General features: G+C 30.6%; 2 protein-coding genes across 2 annotated transcripts in view; one reads left to right on the forward strand and one right to left on the reverse strand.

Moving 5' to 3' along the window:
• LOC131851726 (unc-112-related protein-like) overlaps window positions 1–14,328 on the reverse strand; it is a 331,640-nt gene that overhangs the window by 62,436 nt on the left and 254,876 nt on the right. The window lies entirely within an intron of this gene.
• LOC131851727 (neuroendocrine convertase 2) overlaps window positions 427–14,328 on the forward strand; it is a 90,450-nt gene continuing 76,548 nt past the window's right edge. The window contains exon 1 of the mRNA XM_059202269.1: window positions 427–681. Within this exon, the coding sequence (XP_059058252.1) occupies window positions 427–681 (255 nt within the window). The remainder of the gene's footprint in view (window positions 682–14,328) is intronic.

Raw genomic sequence — 14,328 nt, forward strand, 5'->3', positions numbered from 1 at the left:
AGAAGGGTTAAATAACATGACAAATGCATGTTATAAAATGGCTGTCACAGCCGAGAAACTACAACAAATAGAGCTGTTGTTTTTGTAACTCAATTTTGTAAATGATATTATTAATTTAGATACATAATATACACATAAATGTTTACAGGTAAATATTATGTAATATTTAATTTAATGAAACTTCGCAATATTTATATAATTTATCCTATTACAAACATTAGATATGTCATAGGTATATAATAATATGTATTTATATCTTTTTAAATAATTTAATTAGTAATTATCTTTTGCAATTTATTAGACGCTATTAGGTATACGATTAGCGCCCTCTGAAGACACGAGCCATTAAGCAGCTATGATTTAGTGTAAATTTTAACAATGAACATGTAGCGTTTCATAATTTGACTCTTAGATCTTGGGGCCTGAATGGTGACGGGTGGTGCGCATGTGCAGCACCCTGGTCGATATTTGGTGACGTCAGTCGGAGTTAGGCCTCAGTCAGCCGTCGTCGGCCACAGTGCGAACATGTGGTTGCAATGTTTGGCTGCGACCCTGCTGATCGCGGCGACAGCCTCCCGCGAGGTGTTTACCAACTCGTTCCTGGTCAGGTTCAAGAGATCGCTGCGACACGACGAGGCACACGATGTAGCGCTGCGCCACGGCTTTGACAACCTTGGACCGGTAAGTTTGGCGCCACGTGATTTTAAGTAAACATACGCGACGTGAACGCGGCGGCATAACATCATTCCCGACATGGTTGAAACCTAATCTGATTTACGGACAGTTCACAGTTTGATGATTTCTGTCATTGCATCTATATAAATATATATTTATATTGTCTGAATGTACAGTATGTCAATGAAATGTACGGCTTCTAGATTAACCGTTACCTTGGAGAATTATGCCTCATGAAATTTAACTGCTGTAATAAATAATATGTTAAATGTACACAGAAGAATAATAACTTCAGATCTTATTGTATTCTGCTTAATTTATAAGCACCTACTCTAATATTTAAATTAATAGGTATTCCTTATAACCTATTATTTATCTTCTTGCTATAAGTATCTTTTATTCTATAATATGGTAGTAAGTACGGTTTCGAAACAAAATTATTTATTGATTTATTAACAATCCAATGCTCAAATACATAAATAAAGGTGCAAATGGCATAACACCTAGAGGCATTTTCTTCCAGTCAACGATAGGACAAACAGAGATTGGCTGGTGGATTATTTATCAAAGTTAACAACGTAAAAAAATATTTATTCATTATCCTGTACTATTACGTACCTAGATTTATAATGCAACTAATAATGTTTAAAGCATTATTCTTATGTATTTATGTCATGTAGCAGGTATATTATATTAAAGGAGATATAAAGATGATATAAATGACAATTAAAAACATCTAAAAGGTAAAATTTCTTTTTTTTTTATTTTTTTTTAAGTTCCTAATTTTGGTTTTTACATTACATTTTTAATATGAGTATAATTTTAAAAAGCTCTTTGAATTTATGAAGAATAAGTTTTTACCGACGGCTTTGTTAGCCTAACAGACATGCTTGACTGAGATAAAAAGAAGCCAATATCCATTACCATCCTAATTAATTATAAGATAAATTTCATGGTTTTGTTGAGCTTTTAAGAAGTAACAAAGAAAAAAACTCACTTTCATATTTATATTGCCAGTAATAACTTTTTTATTTATCTAATATTTTATATTATTTTATTTAATATTAATGCACATATAACCTACCTAAAATTCTTACCTTAGGTAGTTTATATGTGCATTTACATGTATTATTATACATACCTATCAGTCAACCATGGACGGCGCATAGAAAAGTTGATGGCACTAATATAATAATAAAGTATAAAAAAACATGATTAATCGATATCCATCAGCATCCTAAATAACCGAAAAATAAATTTCAGGGTTTTAAAATAATAAAAAAACAAACTCCCTTTCACATTTATGTCCTAATAAATTAAGTACTTATTTCATAAAGAGCCACAGATTATCATCATTTCCTTTACCTTATCCCATAGGTATCATTTGGGGTCGCCACAAAACAAAAGTGATAAACAAAGCAAGGTGTCATAGAATTACAAAAGATCCATAACTGTAAAAACGTAGGTTTACGATCTAATATAAGGAAGTTAATAAAATGTGGGCGAGGCAGGCGACTAATGTACCTAATGTGATTAATCCATCTTTAACTTTATTACTTTTTGATTGAATAACATTATTAACTCTACAGGCAGAAACTTTTATATTACACAGAAAGTATGTAGTAAATATATTTACTTTGGAAAGAATCACATTTTTTAGAAGTTACCTGCGACTTTGACATTATGATATTTAACAATTTTTTTTATTAAAATAAATAAAATTTATAAAATAAAAGTACCCGATATTACTCCTTATGACCTTAGCTATCTGCGAGTGAAAGTTCCATCAATATCGGTGCAGTCATTTCTGAGATTAGCAAGAACAAATTGACAGATACATAACAATATTTTAAATTAATTATATGACATAATTGCCCTATATGCATTCTTATGCATTTAGTGAAAATTTCATTAATATTTATAAAAGCGCACACTGCTAAGAAAACCACTTCTGCTGTGGCTCGGCAATTCCAGACGTCCATTACCATCTCAAAGAGTATTAGGATTCTTGGTGTCGATTCCTCTAGCACAGTTGAGTTCCGTAGTTACCTTGAAAAGTTGAAACTGAAGATCCAATTATCGCCTAGGTATATGCATAATAGAAACAATACTACGAACATCACGTCATCATGTGATGATCATGATATTCTTCATGCTGCCAAACTGGAGCACTAAGATGTCAAGTCTTCGTCACCTGCTAATTTCACGGTCATATGTCACCGATACCAACCGAATGCTGTTTAGCAGTAGAAAAGTGTGGGACACGTACTCCCGACACAAAGTCTACCTCAGTAAAAAGTAGTCGACGCTCAATTGTGAATTAAAATTTTTATAATAATACTACTAAACATATAAACCATTTTCTTGAATCACTGTATCTACTGCTAATAAACTGCACTAAAATCCGTTGCGTAATTTAAATGATCTAAGCGAATAGTCATCGGAAGTGACTTCATTTTATACTATGTAATGATTTAAATATCATTAAGCACGATTTAGTTTGTTTAAAATGCTTTATTTTATTAAATTTAACATTACAGACCAACTCTATACATTTTAGATGTTTAGAATAAAATATATTTGGATATCAATGATAATATGACCCTAGTGATACCACTCATGCGTTGTCATACTGGTTGACTAAGACGTCATACCTCTTATCCTCTAATTTCACTGCCTTTTCACCCTTCAACAGAAACACAGCTTATAAAGCAAGCTGATTGGAGACTGAAATAGGTAGACAGTATGAAAATAATAGAGATGCTTGTAGAGACGTTTTGCAGAGCGCAGTGACAGAAGTAATATAAAAGAAATTGTATATACTGAACATTATATTTTAAATATGGATAAAATAATATATAAAACCTGCCAGTGTTTCTCACAGTAGGTCTAACATAGACCCATGTAGAAATCTTTTATAAAGTCCATCTCGGTGATTGTCTCCTGTTCGGTGGTGGACTGCTTAGTTTATCACAGTATTTTACACTTTATCTACATTGCAGCGTTCTGAAGTGATCGTTACCGTCTAATCAAACAATAGGGGATACCCCTGACAATGATCAAAATAATGTTTACGCTATACGCTTCACGACAGTATGACAGTAATCGATTGGTTAGATACCTACCTATTACTTAACATGCGGGAAGTTCAATATACTGTCTCGTATACCTATTTAGGTAAATAATAATAAATAATAAAGCTTTTATCCAGATAATAGTTTTTGTATACATATACAAATTAAGAAGTTTTGACGGCCTCGATGCGGTGGTCTAGCGGTTAAGCAAACCGTTTTACTTCCCATGGTCGCGGGTTCGATTCCTTCCTTCGACAACGTGCGTGTCAACATTTGTATTCATGAGTATGCTTGTTTGAATCCGTCTGGGTGTTTTTTATGTGTATTATGTATATGTTTACAAAGAAATATATCTAAGTATCTATATCAGGTGTCTAGTACCTACTACCTATATATTTTTTGTGTCTCAATATAGGTAAATGGGTATATTAGTATAAATAGTAGTATTAGTAGTATAGTAATAGTATTTTTTATTGTATTTTGTACAAGATGTACATTTTAAAAATTTATTTTAGAACTTATTAGTTTAATAAATAAAAAAGTTAAATTCTATGCGGTTGCCGTCGCAGGTACGTTAGGTACCTAGTATTTAATAATATACCCTATTCAACTTCATGTACGGGCTATTATATTTTGTACCAGTAATGAATTCTAATAGTATAATTAACTATTGAAGTTGTAAGACAAAAGTTAGTAGCTTCTATATTGAATTACTTGGTACACCTGAAAGTTAGAAGAGAAATTGCTTGCAGCACTTGAACAGTAACTATACTTTGAAGAGAAGGAACAAATGAAACAGTTGGGTAACCTTGTTGTATATATGTACTTAGTTGGATAGATAGAGACTTGAGAAAGTAACAAGCTAGGAGTAAATAAACTAGGTTAGTGGACGGACGCTTCCATTCACATTTCAAGTACAAGGGTCTTTTACGAGAGTGGATTTCAATGTTTTCATGTTGAAAACATTGCGAAGGTTTCCAACAATCTAGTATAGCAGTGGGCATGATTTCTTTTGCATTAAAACATCCTATTTATATTAAAAAAAGGGAAGTGTTGTGGAAGGCATTCACAACCTATTTATATATTTAAAAAACACGATTAAGGTAAATAAAGATAACTCTGTTAGGTACATTGTTTCACTCGACCGATGTCGGCACGGGTTATTAGTGTCTTATTTTTTTTTTACTTTTATAATTACCTATAAGTAAAAAATAATTACCTATATAATCAGATTAAAAAGAACCCGAAATCGTATTATACGCGTAAATAAAAGGCCCTTATATACATAATGTTATTGTAGATAGCATATTTACTAAAGGGACTGAACAAGAGAGCGCTGAAGGGATGAATTAAACAAGCTTCTGCGAAAATAGATTTATTTGGTTTTTCTCAACATTCGGGTGTTCTATTCAGGGAATAGAATACGCGTCATGTGTTTGCTTGTTATCGTAAAAAGCCCATGTGTAGGGACTTGGGGACTGCTATTTTTCAACATAAAAAGTAGATAAATACAAAAAAAATCCAAATATAAACATATATTTAGGAGCAGTACTTAGATATATTTTTTACTTGATTCCAAAATGAATGAGAATAATATTTACACTTTATTATTATAAATAGGCTCTTTATTAAAATTGAATAGATTCTGATAAATCTTTTCGCTATCCATAGTGCTATACGCAAATATGGAAACATTGTTCATTGTGTAAAAGAGCAGTTTAAGTCTGAAAGACTTAAACATAACAGTTAAAGACATACAATTTTTTTGTTACCAAATAATAATGTATTTTTAAAGTGTTAAACATAAAAGTAAAATTTGTTTTTATTAGTAAAGTAATTATAAATCCATCACAGAGACACTAAGTTACAACTCCGATATTTTATATAAATGTTATTAGGGTTGGTAGTAGTTTTCTGGAATATACTCTAAATGTCGCTATACGGCGTAGCGGAGCGTAGTAACCGTAGCTCCAATATTCTATTGTTAGGATTACGAGAACATAATAATCTCACAATAATCACAAGTTATATTAGATACTATTAAAACATAGAGGTTGATTGTATGACGTGAAAGTTTAGGGTTGTACGTATTTTTAATGCCAAACCATAAAAAATAAAAATAATAAATGTTTGTTTTAAAAAAAATTATTTACTTACGTCCTATTCTCAGACCTGAATTGAAACTGAAACACATAAAATTACATAATAATCGGTCAAGCCATTTCGGAGGAGTTTTGTTACAAACACTGTATCACGAACATTTATTTTTTATGTAATAAATTTGAATTTTTTTTCATTGAAAAATTTGTTTTCTTGTTTAATTTTTGATTGTTTTTTTATTTTTTAATTATATATCCAACGATACATTGTTTTTTAATGATTCTATAAAGTTTAAGAACATTTGTTCCTATTAGAACAATATAAGTAAATAAATGAATAAATTTTTTTTAAAGTTTTTTTAAAAAAAACGCCAGTTTTCTTTAAATGTTGTAGGAGATATAATTTCATTCATATATCATATATGCACGATTCGGTCGTATTAATACCATATATCATATATGCACATGTAAATAAAATGTTGGGCTCTTTTTGTAGAAGCCATTTAAGGGAGATAGTGTGCCTAGTTATTACACAAGAAATTAGGTTAGGTATATGATATCAAAGGACACAGCGGGTAGCTAATAATGCAGGCTACGTCGACGTGGTCGTTGTGTTTTTCCATTACATACTATACACATAGGTTGAGTGTGAAGGGTAATCTCCCTTTTACTAGATTGCTGTTTTTATGAAGTTATATTTTAGTACGTTAAGTATTTCTGTTAATAATACGAAAATTTATATATATTCTCTATTTCACTTATAAATCTCACTAAAATTATAAACGTGGAAGTTTGTGAAGGAAGAATGAGTGGATATTTGTTATTCTTTCACGCAAAAACTACTGACTGGATTTGAATGAAACTTTACAATAATATATGTCTGAAACACATAGGCTATAAATTTCACGCGGGTGAATACGAGGGCGCAGCTAATACAGTAATAAAATAATTTAGAAACAATGTGATCAAGGGTGAACTTATCTCTAGAAGAGATTAATCCCTAGATGAATTCCAGTCAACTCAAAACAGTAGCTTAGGTGGTACTGAGTGGGTAATAATTGGTGTAAAACTACTAAATAAAAATATGAATTATAAATTGTACAATTTAAAATAGAAATCTAAAACAAAAGTAATTAACAAAAATAATAATATAATTCATAAACATATACAGTTATAAAGATGTGTATCTGTCTGTCGGCTTGTTAACTTTTCACGGCTAAATGAAATATTAGTACGTCGCAAAAAATTTAGACTCAAGGATTTTACTTAGAGTAAATTAATTTTGTCACTTAACTGTACCTAATTGTATGTTTAGGATCAGGCTTCTTGTAATCTTTTGTAAGAAATATTATAAAAATCTAAACATTAAATACTCACACGTCATTAACATTTTGTAACATTTTATTCAGAAGAGAGTTTCTAAGATAGAGACAGACGATTTCTTGATTCTTTTTTAAAATTAATTCCACATTTTGAATTGAAATAAGATAAAAGAATTCATTAGATTATATGTACATCCATTCGATTAAGTGTTCACTATACAGTAAACATATAATTAATTTAACAGATCACTAAAAATTTTTAACTGGAAACTTACTCTTTACTTGAAACAGATTATGCATCAAGCTGCTTGACGATATAGTCTAGCTTAATGCTTTTACCAGAACTTAGAAAACATATGAATATTCTTAATCAAACATACATTTTGAATAGTGTATTTGAATAAAGATTGCCTTTTCAGATATCAAAACGTCTTTACAAATTTTTATAATTACAATAGATAGATTGCATAAAATGAGATATGGCGACATGCAATATGCGAATTAAGCAAGATTTGTATGTATGAATTGAATCCAATAATACTCGGTACTTTATTTATCTCGCCACGTCTCAGGTATAGAACAGACATAGACGATAGTATAGAAGTACCATCACACCATATCAAAACCAACAATCTACCAGTGGTAGACTCTAAAAAGTCGTCTGGCAATTCACCTATTTTAGCCGCAAATCAGCTTGTTTGATTAAAAAGTGAATTTGCAGGATGAGAAACATGTCATCTTAGTCCCCTGTATAAAATAAAAACTTGAATCCACTATTGTATTTATAGATAGTTTGCCTTAACAGCAAGCTATTAACTTCAAGCCACGGCCACTATAATTAATGTGTGTGATTTGGCGGCGATGTGTGCCAAACAGTCAGCAAATTGCCTCCAAATTAGGCTATTAAGGCCCGACTATATGAATATACTTGTTGACGTTAATGTTTTGTATAAAGAATGTGGATTATTTTATAAAAAGATGGAGGTTTTTATACGACTGGGGTATACGTATACCTATATAATATATATAACCATGTAATATTATATTTGAATTAATTCAATCGTTCTGTATAATTAGGTATATATATACAAAATTGTACTAATAATATTGAACTGAATACTGAATACTTTTTATATTACTTAATACGAGATAAAAAGCATTTTCCCGATATAAATAATATAGCTTATTATATAATATTCAGTTTACTAAATGTATATGTATATGAATATCAATCAAATCAAACAACGATATAGTTAAAATATTTACAAATTAAATGTAAGTATGTCTTCTAGTGTTTTATTTGATGATAATGGAATAGTGCACTCGTCTTGGCAAAAGGTACCTACGCTGGCGGGGCACTAGTTGTGTATGATAAGACAAGCAAGAAGTCAAGTCAGTTAGTCCATCGTGATGAGGTCAAATTGAATTAACCACGATGGTTTACAGGGAGACCGCGTGGAGGTTTTTTTTATAATACAAATACACATTTAATCCAGTAATTCTTAATCCAAGTCAATATCAGATAGGTCGTCCGTTATCTTCTTAATATCCTCTTCACTCCGCTTCGTTTCTCCCAGCTTGATTGCCTCTTCTTTTTTCTGTCCGTAGAGCCTTTTTAAGTCCTCTAGAATTTTTTGTGGTAGATTCTCAGGTCTGATCAAGTATGTTGTTGGCAATTGTATCACTAGTCTCTATTGTTAATTTCTTCTGTATTATATCTGCAACGTATAAGGAAGAATACTTAATTGCATATTAATATAAAGTGACTAAGGTACTCGTATGAATAAATTCGTAGAAATAATTAATTTTATAATCCTTTTTTATATATGATATCCTTTCACTATTTTCAAGTCGGTAAAATCTAATCTTGTTTATGTGAAATACCGTTTAGGTATGACCTGTCAATAATATATACATAGGTCAATCTAAACATTATGGTATACATTATCGACATAAGAATTGAATAATGTATGAAAATCTGTACAAGGAGTAGGTGTTATTCATAATTCACTGAGACCGTCATTCATATGTTAGGTATTGTAAACAACATGTCGATTATTCGATTATGACGTAACGGTATCGATACCTACGCACCTCTTATTCGATATATTAACTACCCACGACTGATATCTCGTGTAAGAAAGAATTATGGCTCTGTTTGACAAACACTCGGCTTGAATTATGGAAGGGATATGAGAGGATTTCAGATAATGGTTGTTATCCTGTTGGAGTATCGAGAAAAATTGTGCCGAATGTTGAGATAAATGCCCGTATAAATCGTGTGGATCCCAAGTAAATTGGTTGGACCAATATGATAAAAGACTTGTTATAACTTTTAACACAGCTTGGAAAATACTTTCTCAATTGGAGATATATTTTTAATATCTTTTATATTTATATAAACTTTGGAACCACTCAGTCATATATTCTAACTGTCTATTTGTTTTCATGGCAGATCCTTTACTGTATATGCAGAATGAACAGAGTGTTTTATTCTTATAAATAATTCTTTAATCGTCCACTTTCATTATTTGCCTTATGCATTAAGTTAGAAAAATTCAAAAGACTATTCTTAATTGACACACAAGCTTGTGTTAATGGTATTCGCTCGAAGGGTTCTGTGGAATAAAATCTTATAGGATGAAATCATTTAAATTATCATGGTGAATTCACCATACTTATGGAATTCCGTTCTATTACTATTGGAGTGTCCGGTTCGTCGGGAGAGGGGACGTAGTATGGATTCCTGGAGACTAAAATCCTTAGGTATAATATCACCTTTTGTGAGAGTCGTGAGACCCTTTAGTATTAGCACAGATAACATAGTATTAGATATATTATTTATGTTCGGGTATTCCTATTATCTTCTTTTGTATCTACTTGCTCGTAATATATATATTAGTCATTTGAGTATAAAATACTTAAGCTGTCTTGTAAGTGTACAACTAATTAAATTGTATTCCATTAAATATAACCTTGTGCGCATTTTTTTTAACTATTTTTAGTCCTATCATATCATATCCACGATATTCAATGGTAACTACATCCTACAACGTATTGTAATTTCTATTAGAACATAACTGAATCAAAAAGCACTTAGGGTGCGTTTGGGTTAGTGATAAAGGGAGATTGATATAATAGAAAAAAAAGGACGGACATTTTCTAATGGCAAATAATGATTATGAACAAGCTATCAACAGCTTACTGCAAAATGCAGTCTGTTTCTATATTAGTAATATTATGTAATAATAGTTTTATTATGTTGTGCAGGCGGTTTCACTTGCGTGAAATTTATAGCCTATACGTTATTCTAACTACATTACTGTAAAGTTTCATCAAAATCTGTTTGGTAGTTTTTGCGTGAAAGAATAACAAACATCCATCCATAGTCACAAACTTTCGCGTTTATAATATTAATAAGATTTTAATTTGCACCAGATATTTTTATGAATAATACATGACTCGGATGTTTAAAAGAATAAGAAACGATTTCATAAATCCCTCGATGGACGAAGTCGATTGTATTATTAAATATCATTAAAATATTCTTAAGAAATCGGCGTCCTTGTTTCTACCTAAAGTCCTGAAGTCAATTGTGTCAATTTTTTGTCTCTGTCATCATGTCAGGCATGTTACTTATAGAATAGGTGGTGAGAATCCAATGTTTTCATATTATACGCTTAATAACTGAAACCAACAAATATTTAAATGTTGACTTTTAAATTAAAGTTATTAAAGTAGAATTTCAAAATTTATAATTTCTTAACCTTGCGATATATCCAGGATCGTTATTAAGGATTCTATTACAAGACAGTACAATACAGTACTGAAACGATAGAAAATCCCAAAAAGACTATATCGAACTTGTATGAGTATGTAAGTACTCACTTATACATATAGACCAATCTTCAGCATGTTAATTGTTATTATGTTGACAATAATAATGCATAAAGACCAGATATACGCTTTATATCACATCGTCTATTGAAATAGGTAAGCCAGAGTTACCTACACCTCTATCTTACGTATGTAAGCCACCAAGAAACTTGATTTATAAATTTGCCATTCCTGTATCCATATGGATACTATATAATATTGTTTTTGAATCTGCAGTATATGTAGGTATATATTTAGATTTTAATCCAGTGTAAAGTGAAGATAATTATTAACATCGACTTTTATACCTACAGTATATATTAATCTGTACAGTATATATAAACCTACTATCTAAGATTCGTAAAGTCCCTTAGATTAAAAATGTAGGAATAACAACTCTAAATGTCAGCAAATTTTTGTTGACATTTAAAATGAAATCCTTATTTTCGTTTTATAATCCAATAAACTTCCTGCCCTCAAAGTGAAATGTAGACTAAATGTTTGAAAATGTCCCATTAAGTTTGATTTTGAAATTAGATGTGTATCCTAAATAATTTATTTTCTACCGTTTTTTTAAGGAATATATTGCTTTACATAATTTTAATTACGATAGAGATCTCCGAAATTTGTCTTTATTAAGTCTAAATTAATAGCACTCAAGGTAATATGCAATATTTATCAATTTTGTTAATAATTCCATTGTCAAAGGGCGTTAAGTGATTTTGTCTTATAATTTGACTTTACCCATTTTGTTGAATAAAGGAAAGTACCTACGTGTAATTTATTTTATATTAACGTTTTATTAATCGTAATTGCTTTATCAATTACATTTTAAACAAGTTCTAGCTTTGATTCAATTTAAACATGTTTTGTGTGTGTCTCTTACGTGTTAGTTATTCAACATTATTCATAATTTAAAAGCCACCCTCTTATCGGTGGAGCTCTTGCCACTTTCCGCGATCTTCCATCATGCTCTTTAAATGTTGATACGACTCAACTCCAATTTTGTATTTAATTTGCGTGATGTAGTTAGTTGTGCCTTGGTGTTTCCAACCCTCTCATTCCTTCTATTTTCCCTCAATAATAATTTTCATAAATTCACCGTGGCATATCAAGTCATTTAACATTTTCCCTCGTTCATTCGATATAAATTTATGATTTCTTGTATGTAATGATTACACGCCAAAATATTTAATAGATTATAAAAATTCTTTCATTTACAGAAAATTATATTACAAGGGACTATTGATACACCACGAGCGAGCGACGCGCAAATAACCCTATCTTTGTTTTGAACATAATTTTATAGAAATAAATTTTGCAGACATTTCTTTGTTTTTATATGGACTAGAAAATTGGTTATAATATTAGGTATATTCAAATATACTCATCATTCTCCATACTTCACTATTATACTGAGAATATCTCATATTCTACGTCAAACTTCACTCGATTATGTCCTTTGTGATCGCCTCAATTCACACAACAACTGGGTTGGTATCAAGCATATTGAAATGGAATTCCGCATTGGTTCTATAGAGAGGTGTAGGTATATCAAATACACATTCATAACAATGTTAATTCAATAGCACATGCGAGAATTGTTCGGTATTTTATTCTATATTTAGGCAGGATTTTATTCATATGTGGTTTATATGGATTTGGGTAAAACATTTTTATAATGGAAAGGAAATGAATATTCATAATCCAGATATATTTGTATCTTTGAAAAAGTAATGTACAGATACATGTTTTTACGTGATATTTATATTAATAGATATATATGTATGTATAATACTAATATGATTCTAGGAATTCACTTTAAAGAATAATACTACTGTGGGCATGCTCTTTGTTATACCATATTGACTCTTAATATTGTAATGATGGAAAAAATCATGTCAAACACAAATTGCGCGCAAGTTAGTTCTGCCACTTGTGTAGAAATTAAAAAAGATTGTTAACTGACTCCAACTTAATGGAAAGTGGAAAACGTTACCGATCAGCTCCACGGACATCACGTCATCACACGAAGCCTATAGTATCACTCATGCATTGGTATTTTTTTTACAAGGTGGTATGTTTGCGTACCTGTAAGTTTTCGAACTGTATTGCAGATTACAAAGCAAGCTGCTTATCAGCGTTATTAAGTGATATACCAAGGCAGGTGACTTTGTCAAATATACCCCGGTTAAAGTTTAAGATACACAACATATGAATGATGAACCAATTCATAAATGTCTCAAGTAATGTTGAGAGACATTATTAAATCGACTTGCCTATACTTGATTATAGCTCAGTTTTTCACCAATTTTCAAACTAAATTGTTTCTTTTCAATATGTTTACGAATATAATGCTTTTTATACAAACACACAGTGTTTGAATATATTGGAACAGAGACAGAACGCTGGCAAATTGAGCCTTGTAAAGGTCGCGGCCAAATTAGCATGTTTTGCGAAGTTCCCTTGGTGCCAGATTTTCCAATGCTGACATTCGACATACATATTTATCGGCTCATGTAGTATTGGACTGCCTAATACCTATATTCATGTGTATAAACATTGGGATATATTCATTTGTACCGTATTGTTTTCAATATCAATTAGTTCTGATGATTTACTATTTTTTAAGAATAAGTTTAGACAGAACTAGATGTCCAAAAGATACATAGATAAATTCTTTATTTACCAATTATAAAAATTAGCATAAATGGTACAACCAAAATAAATATATAAATAAAAGAATTAAAGCTTGTTATATGTACTGCAAAAGGTGAATAGGCAACGAATTCAGAATAAAGCTACAGTTAAACCTGCAGTGCTGATATAGTGTGCTCCTATACTTAAAAAAATATATATGTATAAGTGTTAAACTTCGAGTTCATTAATGAACGTATTCGTGTAATTTCTAAGAAAAGAATGAATTCATTACGACGAACAAGTCTGGTTAATCGTACCTAACTTTTTACGGAGTAATCTGTTTTTATAGATTATTTAAAGTATGATGACTTGATTGATAGTTTCATGTACTATTGAAATTAAAATTACATCTCTCATAGAGAGTATCATAAATTAAACTGTCACCAATTTTATCTATGCTTAGGCATATTGGTTTTATTATTAACCCATGTCGTTCTACTGCTGGGCAAAGGTCTCCATTTTTCTTTATTTATTCTGTCAAGTTTTTGTCAGGTATACATAAGTTAATTTTTACCTGTTAAAGAGAAATAAAAATTGTAATATGTTGGAATAATGCAGTATACATTTGAAACTGGCCAAGTT

Source organism: Achroia grisella, unplaced genomic scaffold (assembly GCF_030625045.1).
Source record: "Achroia grisella isolate CSIRO2021 unplaced genomic scaffold, CSIRO_AGI_Agris_v1 utg807, whole genome shotgun sequence".
NCBI lineage: Eukaryota > Metazoa > Arthropoda > Insecta > Lepidoptera > Pyralidae > Achroia > Achroia grisella.